The 19,575-nt window shown below is 39.0% G+C and overlaps 1 protein-coding gene across 1 annotated transcript in view; it reads right to left on the bottom strand.

Moving 5' to 3' along the window:
- The window catches only part of slc1a7a (solute carrier family 1 member 7a), a 38,777-nt gene extending 20,505 nt beyond the window's left edge, over positions 1-18,272 (bottom strand). The window contains exons 1-2 of the mRNA XM_078264532.1: positions 18,132-18,272; positions 8,107-8,186 (exon numbers count right to left, since the gene is read on the bottom strand). Coding sequence (XP_078120658.1) covers positions 8,107-8,186; positions 18,132-18,272 — 221 coding nt within the window. The remainder of the gene's footprint in view (positions 1-8,106; positions 8,187-18,131) is intronic.
- Between the last annotated feature and the right edge of the window lie 1,303 nt (positions 18,273-19,575).

Raw genomic sequence — 19,575 nt, forward strand, 5'->3', positions numbered from 1 at the left:
GATTTCAAATATAGATATTTAGATCTAGAGAATAGATCCTAAATTAAATTAAATTAATTACACATTTTTTATTACACTGACAACGTTTTCTTTTTAATCTCAGGCCAAATTATTTAAATACATTGCTGATTCATCAGAAGATACTTTAAAAGTTTTACAATTTAATTAATTACTTTGGCTAAAACACTCTTGGTAAATTTGACTATTTACAAGCTTTGTATTTTATACCCCTATGTAGGATAAATGAAGGTGAAGATGAAGAAAGAGATGAATACTCTTGGGAGTGTTTTGTTTTAAATTACTCTCATTGACTGATGAAAACACACACTTGATGATCATACACACTTACTTACACACTTACTTACTCCTTTAACCTGCACTTGGCCAACACGCAGTACACTAACACTACAATATTAGTTGATATATGGTGAACTAATAATCACTCCTTTTAGTTCTGTTTTTGCTCTCCACTACCTACTGAGGGACAAATATCTGGTTCTTTAGCTGCTAAATGCTCCAATATGTTCACCAGCTAGCTGCTCATTTTGTCTACTGTTTGGTACTGAGCATGTGTACAGTGGGTTTTTAGAGCTTTTTCTTTAAAAAACAGCTGCCTGCTGCAGCCAAAACGTCATTAGCAGGATGGTCAGTGCAGCGGCCATTTCTATGTGTACTGTTGTCATTGCAAAGAATTGTGACTGTTATAGCAGGCTAACTTCCACATAAACGTCCGTATAAACTGACTTGCGGCAAGACGTGGACTGAGGATTTGCGACAAACAAGCAGTGGAATAGTTCGAAGCATGGAAGGGTGTCTTTTGTATATAATGTCCGTTGCCTTGTCGCTACAGAGGACTTGCAGATTGCTGGATTTCATTGCTTTATATTTCTATTGGTAAGTGATCGAATTCTATTCAATAAATGACAGGCCAAATCAGAATCCTCAAAGCAGTGAATGTGACACACTTTACGCCCAACTGACGTGTTGTCTCCATAGACAGCATATAAAGTACACATAGATGGACGACACGTTTGCACTTCCTCCCACTGTACAAAAGTGAAGCCAAAATATCCCGTATTTTGGAGTAAGAGTCTGTGCAGTAGTGATCAGACAGTGGAGCCTCGGTATCGAAGTCCCGCCCATACACCACCTCGAATAATCACAAGTCAATCACAGCTGTCAATCATAATGTTTCACTCTGTTTTTGTAGCATCAAATAACTGATTAAAACTAAATTAAAAAATGAACGAACATGCATCAGCGTGAAAAGAACTAAGCCTACCTAAAATTACAGAAACCTTCTTTGTGAAAAATGATTTGTCGTGTACTTAGATTTTTTTTGTTTGGTCTATGTCCTATTTACTAACACTGGGTTTATGACTAACACTGCAGCCAGACACCAGGGGACAATCTAGATGTTTTGGCTTCACTTTTAAGGAGCTGTCAAGCATTGCATTTGTTTACTTGTGACCCCTCACACAGGCTATGGGCTGTGGAAGAGGAGTCACAGATAATTGTATCTTTCCTAAACCCTTTAATCATCTTGGGATCCCTTAGATTTGTTTTGGCACCCCTCGGTGGGTCCTGACCCCCAGGTTGGAAACCAGTGGTATATACAGTACTGTGTGTAGGTGGAAGATCTATGCAAAGCTAACCTAGAATGTATGGGAAATATATGAAGCAAATTAATAAGAGTTACTGGAGTAGTATTTTTTTTTTTTTTTTTAAATTGAAAAAATGGGAAGATTAACATAAATCCTTTGGTGCACTTGATCTGCTGCTTTTCTGCTTCGTATTGATAGGAAATTGAAAACCCGGACTCTTGACACTGAACAGAATCTACACTGAGATCTCTCTGTCCTTCTCTCTGATATCTGAGTCAAGGTGGGATTACAGTGAGCCACCTTCCATGTGTAGCTGCCTCTATTGTGAGATTTCAAGCACACGTTCTGCCACAAGACTTTTGGAGCATATGGGGCTTACAGTCCTTCCTGCTGCACCTTCATTGAGCGAGGGCATTACAGTAATCCTTCGTACAGATGAAAAAAAGAAGGCTGAGGCTCCTTGGGGAGGGGGTTATCCATGACATCCATGACATGTGGTAGTGACACTGTGACCTTTGTTTCACCAGCTCAAATCCTTATAGGCCACATTGATGTTCCACTTCATGGCAGTTTCACCATTTGATGTTCCAGGATTATTTAAAGTCTCTAGATGTCACACTTCTATCAACAGCTTTATAATACAGCATAATGTAGGTGTAGAAAGCAAGAAGCTCACAACAGCTCTGACAACTAATGGTGACCACTCATGGCCAAAAAATAAATATCATGAATCCAGGACATTTACATGAACTTGCCACAACATGGAATGAATAATAAATGAAATATATTGACTCAGAAGGCCTTTACAACATTGCTTAGTGAAAAATACTGAGCACTGAAACAGGCAACATGATTTAAAGTGCCCATATTATGAAAAATACACTTTTTCTGGGATTTGGGGTGTTATTTTGTGTCTCTGGTGCTTCCACACACATACAAACTTGGAAAAAAAACATCCATGCTATTTTGAGTGAGATACGGGTTTCTGAATGTATCCTGCCTTCAGTCTCCGGGTGAGCTGGTCAAAATCGGCAGGTCTATCTATGTCATTGGCCGAAACATTTGGTGTGTGCTAACCACTTTAGCTAATACCACATCAGCTAGCTGTTTCTCCAACTTCGGTCAGTACAAGGCAGGATTAGCCGGGAGACTTCTTCTAAACGAGGGCGCACTTCCAACTTTGTGTTGAATACCTTCAGATGAGGGACATGTAAGTAGTTCTATACAATTTCTTTTGTAGATTAGAGTGAACTTGTGTGTGTTGTGTAGCGGTGTTTTGCCATTGATAACGAGATGGCTAACCGCTAGCAGCGTTAGCTTCTAGCTAGTAGCCCAGTAACTAGCTACTGCGCAGTAGCTAGCTACTACTGCGCATGTGCGACTTCCAACAAAGATGGGATAGAAGTGTGATGCCTCACTCTGTAGCTAAAACAGAGAGCTCAACACTCAGGGTGAAAAGAGGAGCTGCAGCACAACAAAAATATGTTTTTTTTTTTTTAATTAAACCATGTAAACCTATTCTGGTACAACCTCAAAATACAATTATGAATCTAAAAATGAGCATAATATGGGCACTTTAAGGAATTTATGTATATTTTATTTAATGATTTCTCAGATAAGTTCTGTGCTCTTATTTTGGGTTTCTGTAATTGTATAGCAATCAGAGTCACGGATCCGCTGCCTGACCTGCTGAGCTGACATTGCTGTCAGATGCTAGGTTTCTATTCCCTGGGCTAGTCGGTGAACTGCTGTAGCTTGATAAGCTCTCAGCCTCTCTATTTTCTCTGTGCTGTGCTGTGTACTGTGTGTTACACCATTTTGTTTAATAAAAAAGTATTAAAGAGGAAAAAATAAAACACTCAGAACTAACTCACGAGCTCAGCTTGGTCACTAATGGGACACTAAGTTCAGTATGTTTCATTTATATTACTGACTACTTATAACTGTCTGTAAACCATGTTTCTTTTTGGAAGCAGTTGATACTTTGACAGTGAATGCAACACAGTAAACTCAACACAGCTAATACGTTGTTAGGGCTGGACTCTGGTTCTCCCTCTAAGATCAGCAATGTCAAGACAGCTTGATACTGATCAACACGGGTCAAAGTTAATCCAAATTGAACTTGACGCAAAAACTTTGCAAAACCATGGCGTTTTAAATGCTAGTGTGACCAGGTCGTCGTTTACAACACAAAACACACTTCATCTCATCAACATAATGTCCAGCAAATGAGATCTAAATGCATAGATGTTTGATGAGTTGGAGACATACATTAATTGTTATGCTTTCCTTTTAAAAAGAACTTACTTGTAATTGTACACTCTTTAACATTGTACACTAATGTCATTACTCTAATGACTATTGCAGTTTAGTCCTGTGTGACTGCCACTATTGATTAGACATTGTTCCTGAATGGCATCATACAGGGATAAGCCTACTTGATATCTTGAAATAAAAAAAGAAAATCACAATGTTACTTGATGAGCACATGGCCTTGGCCCAAACCCATTTTGGGTCACCAACACTAAGGCTACAAGGACTTACATGTAAAGCTTTAAACCTATGCTCTATTCCCTAGTACATTAGCGCTGTCTCAAGAAAATTACAGTATTTTATTTTGTCTCCATTTTTCTTCTTTTAGTCAGAGAAATATCCACAGGGGATTATGCGGCTTTTAAGCCAGTTGATCACCCTGCTCCTGTGTGAGAACAGAAATAAGGCAGTGACAAGACAAATATCGATCCACACAAAAAACATAATTAAAACATTTTCCTCCACACATATTACTTTAATCTTAAATCCCAAAACAGCAGGGATGATATGGCACAAATCCCAACAGGATGCCCTATGAAATAAAAAAAGCAAATTCAATTAAAATGACATTTTCATTGGAAATAAATGCTGCTTCACAAAATATACTTATATGTCTGAAATGCACAAATTATTTTTTTTAATCATCATGAGATGCTGTGCACCATATTGAAGAATGTCAATCACATATTTGAATTTTAGTCTGTTTCTAAGAATGTGAAAGCTAACCAAAATGCCAAAGTTGAAGAATTACCATAAGTTTACTGTCATTTTCTTTGTCATTGTGGATCAGCCATATGTTTGTGGGGCTGCTGCATATCATTAAACTCCTCTCCACCTTTGACATTCAGATCTCAGTTAATGCATTGGTAAATAAGAGCTTCCAAATGCTTTATCAAAATGTTAACGCTGTCTTTAACTAGAAACCACACAAAAATGAGTAAAACATATGTATATATTCAAAATGCAGTCTTTTTAATTCCAATCCCAAAAATGAAAGAAACTATCAGAAAATACAGAGGCAGATAGTGGAGTGGCCATTGATTCTGCATGACGCGTTCATGGGATAATCTGGTTTCCGCTTTGGCTGGTGTGCAGATGGCACTGAGAGAGAAAAAAAAATGGGGACAGGCAGGCTATAGGGCTGGGCCGGATATTCACCCCTAGATAAGCCCTACTGAACCATGCATCATGTCAACAGGCCAGTCTGTGCATCCCAATCTAAATACACTTTGCTGTGTTGGCATGGCAGAATGCCAATGAGAGAGAGAGAGAGAGAGAGAGAGAGAGAGAGAGAGAGAGAGAGAGAGATAAGTCAGATATCAACCAAGACTGTGTTTGTGTCTATGGATGGATTGGCGGTGCTGCAACTCATCTCCGAGTCGATGGGAGGGGATGGACAGACATTGGTACAAACACAACAGCTGCAAAGTAACAAGTCAGACCATCCGCATTCAATATCCATTATTGCCTCCATTGAGTCACAAGCAGGCACCAAGAACATTGAGTGAGTTTCAGACTCAACACGAGATCCAGCAGCATGTTTATTGTTTGCCGTGATTGCTTTTACATTCCCGTGTGCTGAAGTGGTGTGTTTTAACTGTGGCTATGTTTGGTCCCCTGCCTGCATGCACAGTTTCAGATTAGTCGTAATTACTCTTGTCCTCATGTGCCTCACGTTTAGCAGGAAACATGCACTGAAGTGACCTTTGCTCTGAATCTGTGAAACTGGGGGAGTGGATCATGAGCATGAATAAATGCACAAATACAGTATTGGTGCCCTGCCTTGTGTTTAAACAACATAGATTAAGACAGAAAGAAAGAGAAACATATGACAGACACAGAAGAACAGAATGATAGAGACAGAGAGAAAGAGTGACAGAGAGACAGACAGACAGAGAGAGAGAGAGAGAGAGAGAGAGAGAGAGAGAGAGAGAGAGAGAGAGACAGAGTGACGGAGGGAGGATTAACTTCTCATCCAGTCTTTGCTGTTGCATAGATTGTAAGTAGCTTATTGCACAAAGCACCCTGCATGTAACCGGTGCGTTTGCATGATTTGTTTTGGGAGTTTTTTTGTGTGGTGGACATCACTGACCTCATGCAGGCAACTAAGAGCTTACGGCCTAAAATAGTCAAACTGGAGAATCTGGCAGGCTGTGTGCTTTCAGATAGATAGATAGATAGATAGATAGATAGATAGATAGATAGATAGATAGATAGATAGATAGATAGATAGATAGATAGATAGATAGATAGATAGATAGATAGATAGATAGACAGATAGATAGATAGATAGATAGATAGATAGATAGATAGATAGATAGATAGATAGATAGATAGATAGATAGATAGATAGATAGATAGATAGATGAGGGACATTCAAGATAAATACAAAGCTATAGAAGGGCAACAGGTTAACTTTCATAGATACATGACCCTTTAATCCATTATGTTGAAAAAGGTAGATGGGTGCAGTAAAAAAACAAAAATCCCATCTAGATTGTGCTTACCATCTATATAATAATGCACAGCCAGGAAACCAAATCCTATAGGCTATTCAATGTATTCATGTGTTTCGTGACTACAATTTGCTCCAGGCTGCTTTGTATTCTTGTCAGGTTCTTCTGTTCTTGTCTTAATGCCTTTTGTTTTTCATCTTCAGTGAAAAACACCTGCTATTACGTGACTTGTTTTTGTTATTAATCACTGGCAACATTGTGCAACTAGTGTGTTACCAAGTGTCTCTGACGTATTAAACAACAACTCTGGAGTACAGAAACTAATTCACATTCATTTCAGGAAATGTCTTAAAACCCTGATTTCAGCAGTGGTCAAACAATCAAAATCAATTCTCTCTGAAGTCACTACAAAGTAAATTGATGTTTCATCTATTCAAAAGAAAAGGTGAGGCATGTAGGGTTAGCAGCCCTGATTTCTCAGATGGCAGCAAACCCCACTTTGTATGTACATATGTAGGTGGAGGAGAGTGACTGCAATGACAACGATTCTTGCCCAGTGACTGCAGATACAGTAGGTCCTCTCTGCAGATCGTTTCAATTTAGTTTACTTTGGTTCAATCCATCAATATCAAGTCTAAAGACTAAAACATTATGATTGTGCCACAATTTAAGTATCTGGGCATTATTATCAACTCTAATCTTGCTTTTAAAGCACATATTAAGAAAGTGTGCAACAGGGTCAAGTTTAGCCTAGCTAATTTTAAATATATTACAAATGCACTAACTTTTAATACTGCCAAATTATTTATGGATGCCATGATTATGTCACATCTAACATATTGTCTGACATGCTTGTCAGAAACTCAGCTTGTCAAACTACTCCTTTGAACTCTTTCATAACCCAATGTAACAACAGCAGTCAGATCACTACAAGCATCCCACGAGGTAACCTTCTAATTCCATTCAGGAAAAGTACATTTGGCCAATTATCATTTTCTGTTACAGCATTACAAAACTGGAATTCATGAAATATATACATACATATTCCACCTTTACAACACACCTTAAAACATGGCAGTCCAATAACTATCACTGCACACATTAATCTGTCAGATGTGATGTTACTCCATCTCTGCTGCCTGCCTCTGTTATGTGTTGTATGTGCTTTCAATGTGGGCTCTGAGACTCTTCTCCTTTCTCTTGTCTCCTTTGTACTGTATTAACTGCATGGACTGCTTTAATGCTTTAATGCTATCTGTGCTTGTTTGTTTGTGTGCCACTTTTTTGTATGTTTTAACCATTTTTGCTTAGGCCTGCTGTTATTATAGATGTAATGTAACTGATTTTAATATGTTAATCATTGTATTTTAGGATGCCTATTGTCAGCTGGCCGGGGACTACAGCTGGAAATTAGCGGTTTAGGCTAAAGCTGCTCCTTTTACTGTACAGTTAATTAAGGGGGACTGTCCACGACATTATAAACTAATAAACTAAACTAAACTAAAGTCAAGAAAACTGTCTTGCCCGCAAATTTGGTTTCAAGGAGTTTAACATCGGCTATAAATGGATTATTTCCACCCAGGGAAACACACATTGTATGGAACAACATTGCTAACAGCAAAAAAACTTTTTAAATGTCTCCTTAATGAGTCATATTAAAGGGATATTAAGCTGGGGAACAAAGGACCCTGGGAACATAGATACGCTCCCGTGTGGAGCTGTGGTGCTCTTACCTGGATACGACAAGGGGCAAAATTAACATTTTCAACATCCTCATCAGCAGCTCTCCGGGAAACTGGAAGTACTTCACCTCCTGCAAGTGACAGAGAAAAATACATCAAATAATTGCCAAAACAAAGTGTTTAAAAACGAGAGTAGCCTAAAGCCTTATTTGCACAGGACACTATTATAATATAATATAATATATTTAACTGTGGTTAAAAATAAGAGCACTGAGATTCAGTGTGTATTCAGATTATATAATTGCATTTACTCTTCACAAACTGCCATACTATATGCACAGCTGCATGTGTTTGATAAGAAAGTCTGAATAGAAATCTTCAAATTAAAAACTCATCCGTATTCACAGACGCTGCTGTGTAGAGTTTCACAGTCTCTGAAACGGTTTGATTTAATCATGTTTCAGTCCTGTGACACTTTGCAAAGACTTCCTTGAAATTAGTATTCAATCATGGTAAACATGATATATAATTTAAAACATTATTTATACTAAAAGTTATGTTACTATTGTGAGAATTTGAGGCAGTGAGCAGCCGTTCGAGCTATCAGCACTTTTTCGACCGATTCACAATATATATGTATAAAAGAGTGCTGTAGTGTAATGAGCAAAAAGACAAAAACCACTCGAGCTTCGAGCATCTTGGCTAAGCTAGCTACAATGGACGCTGCTGCCTCAGCCAACAACACGCGATTACCCACGGACAGCAACACTGACCCCCTCAACTCTACTCAGTAAAGAGCGTGATTTCTTTAACGCCGACATGGCTGTCCTAATACAACAATCAACAGTCCCTGAAGCTGTTGGTTCAACAGGTTCTCACTCCCATCTCGTAAAATACGGATTCTTGGTCAGGTGCCTTTGTCGTTGTTATTGATGCTAAAAGTCTCCTTTAGCGTCATATAACGCGCTTTAACTAAACGCGCTTGGTCGGGACTACTGACTTCCCTTTTGACGCAGTTATGATAAGGAAAAGGTTGTGGGTGGGTTTATGTTTCTGTGACACGCGGGAAGAATTGGACGGTTGGGTTTAAGAAAAGATTGTGGGTGGGCGTATGATTCCATGACACGCGGGAAGAACGGGACGGTTGGGTTTAGGAAAAGGTTGTGGGTGGGCTTACGCTTCCGTGACACGTGGGAATAACGCGATGGTTAAAAAAGAAAGCAACTTTAGGAAACATGACAAGCTGGACACAAACCCCAGTCTCCTGGGTGAAAGTCCTGTGTTTGCCACCCCAACCAACCTCCCTACACAGAATTTCAGCCTTACATACTACTCACTAAACCCCATGTAGCTGCCTGCTTTCCCTGGTACGTTATACAAACACACTGAAGGACGCCTTTTTTGTCGCTTCAGACACTGACAGCCACTGTCCAAACGTCCGTATTTTACGAGTTCGGAGTGAGAACGGGTTGGTTGGTTGACTTACTGGGTCAAATACTTTTTTATTGATAACTATTTTGTCTCTGCTGTCAATAGCACAGAATACTCAACTTTAGCAATATCTGATCACGCTCCATTGTTACTTAACCTTTCATTCATAGATCTCTCATGTCTCCTTCTCTACTTTGGGAGACATTAAAGGCGGAAGTCCGTGGAGAGATTATATCTTACTCTGCTAGGCAAAATCAATTGAAAGAACAAAAACAGGAACAGCTTATGGAAAACATAAAACAATTGGACAGTAATCTTTCAGTGTCTCCATCCACTGCATTAGATGAAGAAAGGCAAGATCTTGAGATGAATTATCATTTACTCTCAATGCAAGAGACTGAAAAGTTACTTTTACGATCACACAGATTTCTCTATGAGCACGGTGAGAAGGCAGGCCGTCTTTTGTTACACTCATAGTTATCCCATCTGTCATTAATAAAACCTTTAAAAGGTTTTTCTCTGAGCTATATACCTCACAATGCTCTGCTGATGATGACACAGACATGAAAGGTTTCTTGACAACCTGGAATTTCCATCTATAACATCTAATCAGGTGAGTGAGATGGATCAACCTCTATAACCTAGTGAAATTGCAGACTTGATTAAACTAATGCAAAGTGGCAAGGCCCCTGGTCCAGATGGATATTCTATAGAGTTCTAAAAAATGAATTGATAAATGAATCCCCCTCCTTTTAAAAATGTTCAGTTATGATCACCTTTAATTACTCAGGGAGGGCCAATTGAGAGCAAGATCTCATTTCCAATGATGCAATATAAAATGACAATCCATTTAAAAATTACGGAACATAGTAATTAATATACAGTATACAGTTGCAATACACAATACACACATAAAACAATTACAGAATGTCAAACAACTCAAAGTGCACATGTACATTCAGTATACATGGCTTCATAAAGAAAACATTTAAAACGATTAAATGGAATCAGGCTGTTCAATTTCACTAGAAACTGCAGGTAATAACCATTCATTTATTCCTTCTTGCTCAGACCCAGTTTTCCAGATCTGGTCAAAGAAGCCTGCTAACTATCAACGACCTCAGTGCTGATGGCGTTTTCTATTCTTTTTTTCGGATTTATCAGCAAAGTTTAACCTTCCAAATAGCCATCTATTCTGCTACTTTCAAATTTGACACTATTTACGATATCAATCGCCTAACTTTCCTAACCAACCTCCAGGTTCTATGATTGATAAATTCCTATCACAAAACTCAAGTCAACGGGGCCTCGTATCGACAGTTTACTGTGAATTTCACCATTGTGGGATTAATAAAGGATTTTGAATCTTGAATCTTTATAATCTCATTTCAAACATAAAGTCAAACTGTTTGGACGTCCTAAGGACCACTTGGAGGCAGGATCTCTGTGTTACTTTAGCAGAGGAGCAATGGGAATAGATATTAGACAGTGTACACTCCTCTCTGATATGTGCAAGACACAGCCTTATACAGTGCAAGATTCCACACAGAGCCCACCTTACAAACGCAAGATTAGCTAGAATATACCCCGATAGGACTGATAAGTGCAACATGTGTAATCAATCGCCTGCCGACTACATGTTTCTGCTCTGTCCCAAGTTATCAGCTTTCTGGTCTGCTGTATTTGGTACAATTAGCACAATCCTAGACAAACCAGTACGCCTCGACCCCCTCTCTGCCCTTTGATGAGCCAGTTGATGAGTGTGGGAATCTTTCACTCCTCCCCTCCCACACATAACAAATGGATTGTTGAGGTACTGCAATGTGTAAGGCTTGAAAAGATCAGGTATTCTTTAAGAGGGTCCCTTAAGACTTTCTGCAAAATCTGGCGACCCTTTCTAGCCCATGTCAACACATTAGATATCAATGAAGAAACTGACAGAAACTGATCAGTCTTAACTGAGCCCTGAGCTAATCCCCTCCCTCCCTTCTTGGATGTTTTTTTTTTTTTTTTTTTTTTTTTTTTTTATTTGTCTATTGTTTTGTCTCTTCTGTCCTGGTGTTGGTGTGTGTGTGTGTGTGTGTGTGTGTGTGTGTGTGTGTGTGTGTGTGTGTGAGTATGAATGCTGGGTTTTTGTTTGTTTGTTGTGGGTGGGCTATAGGGACCTGAAGACAGGTGTGTGGAAGGTCCAGTATATGGGTTTGAACTAGAGATGGTCCAATACCATTTTTTGCTTCCCGATACCAATTCTGATACCTGAACTTGCGTATCGGCGGATACCGAGTACCGATCCGATACCAGTGTGTCATATATTTTATTATGTTTTAAGAACTGTATACTACTATCCCTGTATGGATGTGATATTATTTCTATCTTTGTTGTCAGTCTGGCTCAGGTTAAACTCTTTGTGAAACATGAACAAACACAAACAATGAACGCCACAGAACTTTCTTTTAGTATGCAGTTTGACAGTCAGTTATAACGGAAAAAGAACATAAACAAACTACTTTAACGTAGATTTTCTTTAGGGCTTTATTACATAGTATCGGATTGGTGCATAAACTCCAGTACTTCCCGATACCAATACCAGCGTTTTAGGCAGTATCAGAGATACCAGTATCGGTATCGGAACATCTCTAGTTTGAAGCTCCTTTTGTTATTACTTATCGGCACAATACTTTGTTTATGTGAATGTCACTAACTTGGAAAAAACCATAAAGAGATTGGAAAAAAAGAAACTGCAGATTATTCCATTTATATGGAGCATAATATTTAAATGCAGTTTTGCCTAAATCTGTCCTAAAAAACTGAATATGTAGGACCAAGGAATCACTAGTGCGAGTTCCAAAGTGATACGGTTTAAAGTTCAGCAAGCTTGTTAAATATACAGGCAATTTTTTAAGCAGGTTTAAGCTTTGTAGATAAATATAATGTAGTGTTGCTCCCTTCTTAGAGCCAAGGAAGTCTTTTTTCAATTTGTGTCCCATCAATAACTCTGGAGCGCCTTCCCTCAAACTCTCGCTGAGGCTTTACGGTAATAACCTCACTATTAAAACCAGGTAAGGACAACTCTGACTGTAGTTCTTATTGCCCCAACTCTCTTTTAAATGCGGACAATAAAATAGTTAAATAATGTTCACCTAAGGCTTCCGTTACTACTACTGGAATGAAATTCCAATATTGTTAGAGGATCTCACCAGGGCTTCCCTTTAAGCCGGGCATTATTTGCCGTGCCTATCAAACCTTTATCTATTGCTCTTTAATCTGTAAATTTTAGTCAAGGAATAATCAAATGTCTTTCAGAACACTCACTTTCTTTATATGTGGATGATTTATTATTATTTATTTATGGCCCAATATCTACACCCCCAGACAATCCAACTGCCTAAGGGTTTGGAATTTTTTCATTTCATTCATTGGATTTAACATTTCAAAGAGTGAATGCTTTCCTGAAATTTTCTAGCACCTCAGATCCCTGAATTCCCCCATTAATATGTGGAGAAGCAATTTTACGCATTTAGGTCTGAATATCTGTCGACAATTATCAGACCTTACAAATTACAATTTCCCACCCTTAACTGACTAACTTAAATTGACCTGGAAAGCTGGAATAGTTTGCATATAACCCCTGCTGGGAGGGTGAATTGCATTAAAATGAATGTGCTTCCACACTTTTTGTATCTTTACCTTTTCCAATGTCTGCCAGACCAGTCTTTTTACCTAAATCTTTTTTTTGTATAATAAACATATGAAGTCCCTCTTTTCTATGGAAAGGTAAGACCCCCACGATCAGGAGATTGTTTTTACAGAGGCATAGATCTGTAAGTGGATTGGCACTTCCTAACCTAAGAAAGGATTTTTGAGCTGCCAATATACACAAAATGATCCCCTGGATCCAGGAAGCAAAACATCTTTAAAGGTGACATAAAAACAAAAAAATTTAAAAAAGAAATGGCCAAACAAATCTGTTTAATGTAACAAAGGTTTTCTAAACAAGAACAGGATGTCTAGGTTCACTCACTATCTAATACACCAGGTTACAGTAATACTTACTATAGTAATGCATATTTTGTCTAAATTGAATAAAAAGTAGGAATTTTAAATGCAGTAAGTAGCTTAACACACTTGTAATGTAGGTGTGAAGTTATAGAGTGGATGCAAATATTTACAAAATTAACACATTTCTAGAAACCAAAAACATGTTATATCATGATGACAGTAAGTCATGAGGAAAAAAAGCCAACAGAAAAACAAAACAAAAGTGAAGCGTTGGAAATGAATAAATACATAAATGTAAGTACAGCACATCTGTGCAGTGAGATGAAGGAGCAATAAAAGCTTTTTGATACTGTTTTGGAATGACAGAGCTTTTAGGCCAAATGACTGACTGAGTGTGTGTGTGTGTGTGTGTGTGTGGAGTGGGGGCTGGTACATTTTGGGTTTATGTTATATGTCAGTCTGTCAACATAGTATTTAGAGTGTGTGTGCATGTGTGTGTATTGTCTGTGTGCAGGAAGGACAAGCTGTCACCAAGTCCCTCATCTGCTGACAGTGAACACACTAGCTGTTTCTGATAGATGCTTGGTATACTCATGCGCACACACACACACACACACACACACACACACACACACACACACACACACACACACACACACACACACACACACACACACACATACAGTCCATGAGCTTGTACATATACATAAAATGTGTATACACATACACATATAAGCTTGTCTTTACAGTCATGCATCAAGCCTTTTATTAAATCCCTGTTTGTCTGGGCGATGTGTTTGAGAGACTTGTGACCAATAAATGCTGAGATAACATTATGAAAGATTATATTATATATTAAAAATTATGAGAGTCAAGCCAGTTTTTTCACTAGAGAAAAACACATGTCAGCCTGAAAAATATACTTTGAGCTGGTAGAGTCGCAGTGGCACTGCTCATTCAAGAAACAATCCACCCTTGAATACTCTTGAACTGTTAAATATTGTCAGTGCATGAGGTACAGAGCTGCTTTTTTGAATATGTGCTGTAATTTACATTTTGACATTTCCGTTTGCCCTGACTTTTAATAAAATGTCAATTTAAATACCATAGAGCAGTGGTTCCCAACCTTTTTTCCTTGGTGCCCCCCCCTACTTATGTCTAAGAAAAGCTGAGCCCCCCCACCCCCCCTCCGACACCAAAGTTGAGGTAACTCTCGAGATAGAGCCTTACTTTCTTTTTTGATACAGAGGAGTTATCAGCACTTTTACGTTTCTTTTATGTTTCATTCATAAAATAGTGATGCCGTGGCGGCATACAAAAATATATAGTTTTTATACAGACTTTTGTATACATTATATATTCTAGTGTATTATCATAATTTGTTTAACGTGCAAATATTTTTGTTTTACCTCAACCTCAAACCAGATAAAGACTTGCGCACCCCCTGTGATCTTTGACGCCCCCCTGAGGGGTCCCCGGACCCCAGGTTGGGAAACACTGCCATAGAGCCCAACAGTTCCAGAAGTGAAAATCCCATACATATTATGAATCAGGATTTTGATTATTAGCCATTACCATCCAAATTAGACTTACCACAAGCTACTGTATGAGATTGTGAAACAATGGTTTATGCTCCTCTAGAAGCCACAGTGTGATATCAACCTTGTTTTATGTCATGGAGAAGTACTACACTAACCACAATCATATCTTTAACAGCAATGTCTTTAAATGGTGGAGCTCACTGTTACTATGGAAATGTGAGTGAAAGAATGGGAAATTCACTTCCAGAACCAGAGCCGTTCAAAAAGTGGGCAGTCACTGTTGAGCTCTATTGCTTTTCATGAAACCTTAAATCTGCACCATCCATTTTGTTCTTTAACTTTATATGCAATTTAACTTTGTTCTGTTTTTCTCAAATAGTCTGTCATTTTACTCATTTTAATGTTGCTTGGCCTGTGGTATTGCTGCTTGTAGCTTTCTCCAGAACCATTGTACCCCATAATTACTTACAGAAGGACCACTGTATACTACTGACTTACTGTGTACATCTACTTTAGAGGAAAACATTGTAGTACTACATTAACGTGACAGAGAAATGTTACTGGTTACGTTGCAGATTCAGATTTTACTCACGAAATATCACAATTAAATTAGTAATCACAGTTTTATAGTTAGATGCCATTTATTCCGTTGTCTTAATGACTTATGTAAAGATTTTTTGATGAAACTGAGTAAGAATTTACAGTTTTTTCCAACTGCTTACACACGTTTTCAAAACTATGCTCCTTTTTTTCAAAACTCTACACACAATTCCTAAAACTGCACACACAAAATGCAAAATGCCTCACATCTCCTTCAAAATGAAACACTGCATTCAAAATACCATAAACACATCTCAAAATGATATGAAACACTTTTTTCATAATAGTTAATTTTTGGATATACCATGTACACACTGTTGTTCTAAATCTAAAGCTCTTTTGTCTTTTATAGGCCTATATCTACATTTACAATGTTCTAGAGAGAAAGTAATCTGCTGAGAGGGGTTGAAAAGTGCACTGTAAAAAACAATGTAATGTTACAGTAAAACATGGGCAAAACATCACGTTTGTAAGAGTAGCACAGTGTTGTATACAGTAGCATGAAACAAGAAAACAAAAGTACAAACATGTAAACCAAAGGTATCATTTTGGAATGATCAATCAATGGAATGACTTCACAGTACACACACTGGACCACACACAAATTCAGTTCAAATAATAATATTTTCCCCTTATCTTTATAAACCAGCCTCTCTTAGCCTGTCGAAGCCCATCTGCCATTAAAGTGAAAGACAGGATGATAGACAAGATGTAGATTGCTCTTCGGACAGATGGAAAAGACTCCTCCTCCTCCTCCTCCTCCTCCTCCACCTCCTGCTCGTTGTTGTCCCCTGTCTGTCCCTCCTCCTCTCCTTGCTCTCTGTCTATTGTTGGCATCCATTGTTCAAAACAGGTAATACCTTTGACCTATGTATAGGCCTATACTAAAGCAGTGATTAGTTAGTGTTAGTTTAGTTTTAGTGTCAGTTATGACACAATGTGTTTGCAAATGTGAGGAGTGTGTGTGTGCCCTGGTAAATAAGTGTAGCATTTTGATTGGTTGTGTTTAGAAAAGGAAAGCAAGTCACTTCCTGTTAGATTTTTGTGTCTTAGGTAGAGAATTGTGTGTAATGTTTTGAAAAAAGTGTTTTATGCAATTGAAAACTGAGTGAAAGGCTGAGAAATAGCTTATGGTTTTGGAGATTTGCTGTGTAGTTTTGCACTCTGAGTGAGAGGTTTCAAAAATCGTGTGACATAAAAAGATTTTCTGTGTAAGAAGTTGAAAAAAACTGTAATAATCTCTGCTGTTTGATTGCAAACCCCAAATCATATGGTCCATTCGGTCTCTCTCAACAGAACAACAAAAATAAAATAGAGGCCTATACACCTTCAACCATTTTGAAGGTGTATAGATTATAGATTGTTTGAACACATAAGGCATGGAAAGAGAGGCCAACACATTTCATTAATGCTATGTATACTGTAAATGAAAGCATGCATAACACCACAACACACACGCACACACACACGCACACGCACACACACACACACACACACACACACACACACACACACACACACACACTTACACTTTAAATTCAGGTTATCACTTTGTATTCATGAATGCAGGGTGAGCATGACTGTCCTCACCTTTGTTTTCACCTCCACCCTGCCAGCTGCTACACAGTGGACTCTAATCTCACCAACACCCTCTTCATTCTACACTAAAAAACGAAAACCATTTTTGAGCAGAGTGTGTTTTTTTGGGAAATAAAAAAAACCTTGAGGTCAAGGTGTTCAGGGTTGTTGAGAGACACTCATCAGGAAACAATTAGGATACACTCTTTTTTGTTTTCCTGCTGAGAGAGTACAAAACAGATTGTCTAGCTGGTTGACCACAGTCCCAGCCCACTGTGTTTGTGACAGAGATACAAAAATTAGTTTTGTTCCTCCATGGAAAACCACATTCTCCCTAATCTGTACCATCATGATATATGTAAGTCACGTATTACAACCCTCAGTGACTGGCAAAGACAAGCAAACTAGAGCAAATTGTTTAACCCCCATAAAAGCTAATTACAGTTTTTTTCTACTGCTTACTCACAAAATCTTTTCATGTCACACAATTTTTGAAAACTCTCACTCAAAGTGCAAAATTACACAGCAAATCTCCAAAACCATAAGCTACATCTTGTCTATCATCCTGTCTTTCACTTTAATGGTAGATTGTGGTGGTGAAAACTATGCTATGATGGGCTTCGGCAGGCTAAGAGAGGCTGGTTTATAAAGATAAGGGGAAAATATTATTATTTGAACTGAATTTGTGTGTGGTCCAGTGTGTGTACTGTGAAGTCATTCCATTGTGGACTTACAATATCTTCCATCTGGGGACAAAAAAAGTCCCCACACGGTTCATTTTGGGCTTAAGCCTGGGTTTTTAAAGGTTAAAGGTTAGAATCATTTCTCGGTTAAGGTTAGGGTAAAAGGTTGGGGTTCAGCATGTAGCGGGGGGGGGGGGGTTGGACCAAACGTCACAAACACCACCAGGCATTTTAACTAACTGACCTGCTCAGAGAGCTGCTTGCCTCTGAGGAAGAAGCCCAGCAGGCAGCCAATGACCACGGCCAGCACAGACAGGATGAGTAGTCCGTTCTGCTTGCAGACATTCTTCACCCGCCCCCACACTTCGTCCAGAGCCACCGCCATCCTCCTCCACCACCTCCTCCTCCTGCTTGTCCTGGTCCTGACTGCAACTTCGCAAACCCCCGGCAGCAAAACCACCAGAGCAAGCCCCCCCCCACCTTTTTACCACTTATTCAGCCATCTAGAACCAGCACAGAGCCAACAGCCACCACCACTTCGGAAGAAATAGAAAAGTGTGGACACAGCAGGTGGAGCAAGGATGCAGACTACTGAAGGAGAAGGTGGGATTAAGACAGAGGAAAGAAATTAGAAAGAAAAAGTTCAAAGAAAACAAAAAAGGTTGGGATCTGCTTAACAGAGGGGGGTGAAAAGTCAAATTAAGGAGGTATTCGTCCAAAAATAAAGCACTTCAGGAGTTTCTGTGTTCCTTTTCTGAGCTGCTTCCTTGATTATTCCACACAAGACTAAGAGCATCACACACTCTTTACTGTGTCTATATGTGTCTGTCTGTCTCTCTCTCTCTGTCAGTCACCTCCCTCTCTGTCTCTCTCACCCCGCCCCCCCCCACACACACACACATTCCTCCTGGTGGCCAACAGGGGGCTCTGCGACAGCTGGTGGTATTGTCATCAGGGTTAATACCACGATCCTATTAGGCTGTGCTGCACGACTCAGATCTAAGGCTGGATTAGAGAGCTCTCTGAACAATTGGACAGTGGATTGTTCCAGACCACAAAAAAGAAGAATAAAACAGGAAAAATGCACAAGTGACATGAGGTAAATAACAGCGTAGAACAAAAACTGTGATGAGTTGTTGACCTGTTTTTCTGTTTTACAGAGGTACCGCACACATGATTGAACATAATGATGGTGACACAACTGAAGGTACACACAGAAATAAGCACATAAACACAGTTAGTAGGCCTATGTCTACTCAGGAATTACTTATCATAATTCATGTTCTCAGGCACACACACACACACACACACACACACACACACACACACACACACACACACACACACACACACACACACACAGTATACTGTATAGTGTGTCTTCAGATGGCTACAGGCAGATCTGTGAGCCACATATTTTGGTTCAGTGTGGGCAGGGTGAAGTAGAGGTAGTGAATGGTGGAGGAGCCTTTTTATCTTTTTCCTTGCCGTGCTGTTGCTTTGTCCTTCCTGCACAGTTGTCTTCCAGCAGCGCTTGTCCAAAGCGATGTGCTCCCAGATGCATTTGAGAAGAAGAATTTGAAAACTTCTTGAAGCTGATCTTAATATTGTCCTTGAAATGTTTTTTTGGGGTTAACCCTAACCCTAACCCTATACATTGTTGTACACACACACACACACACACACAC

The sequence above is a fragment of the Sander vitreus genome, chromosome 12 (genome assembly GCF_031162955.1).
Source record: "Sander vitreus isolate 19-12246 chromosome 12, sanVit1, whole genome shotgun sequence".
Taxonomy (NCBI): Eukaryota; Metazoa; Chordata; class Actinopteri; order Perciformes; family Percidae; genus Sander; species Sander vitreus.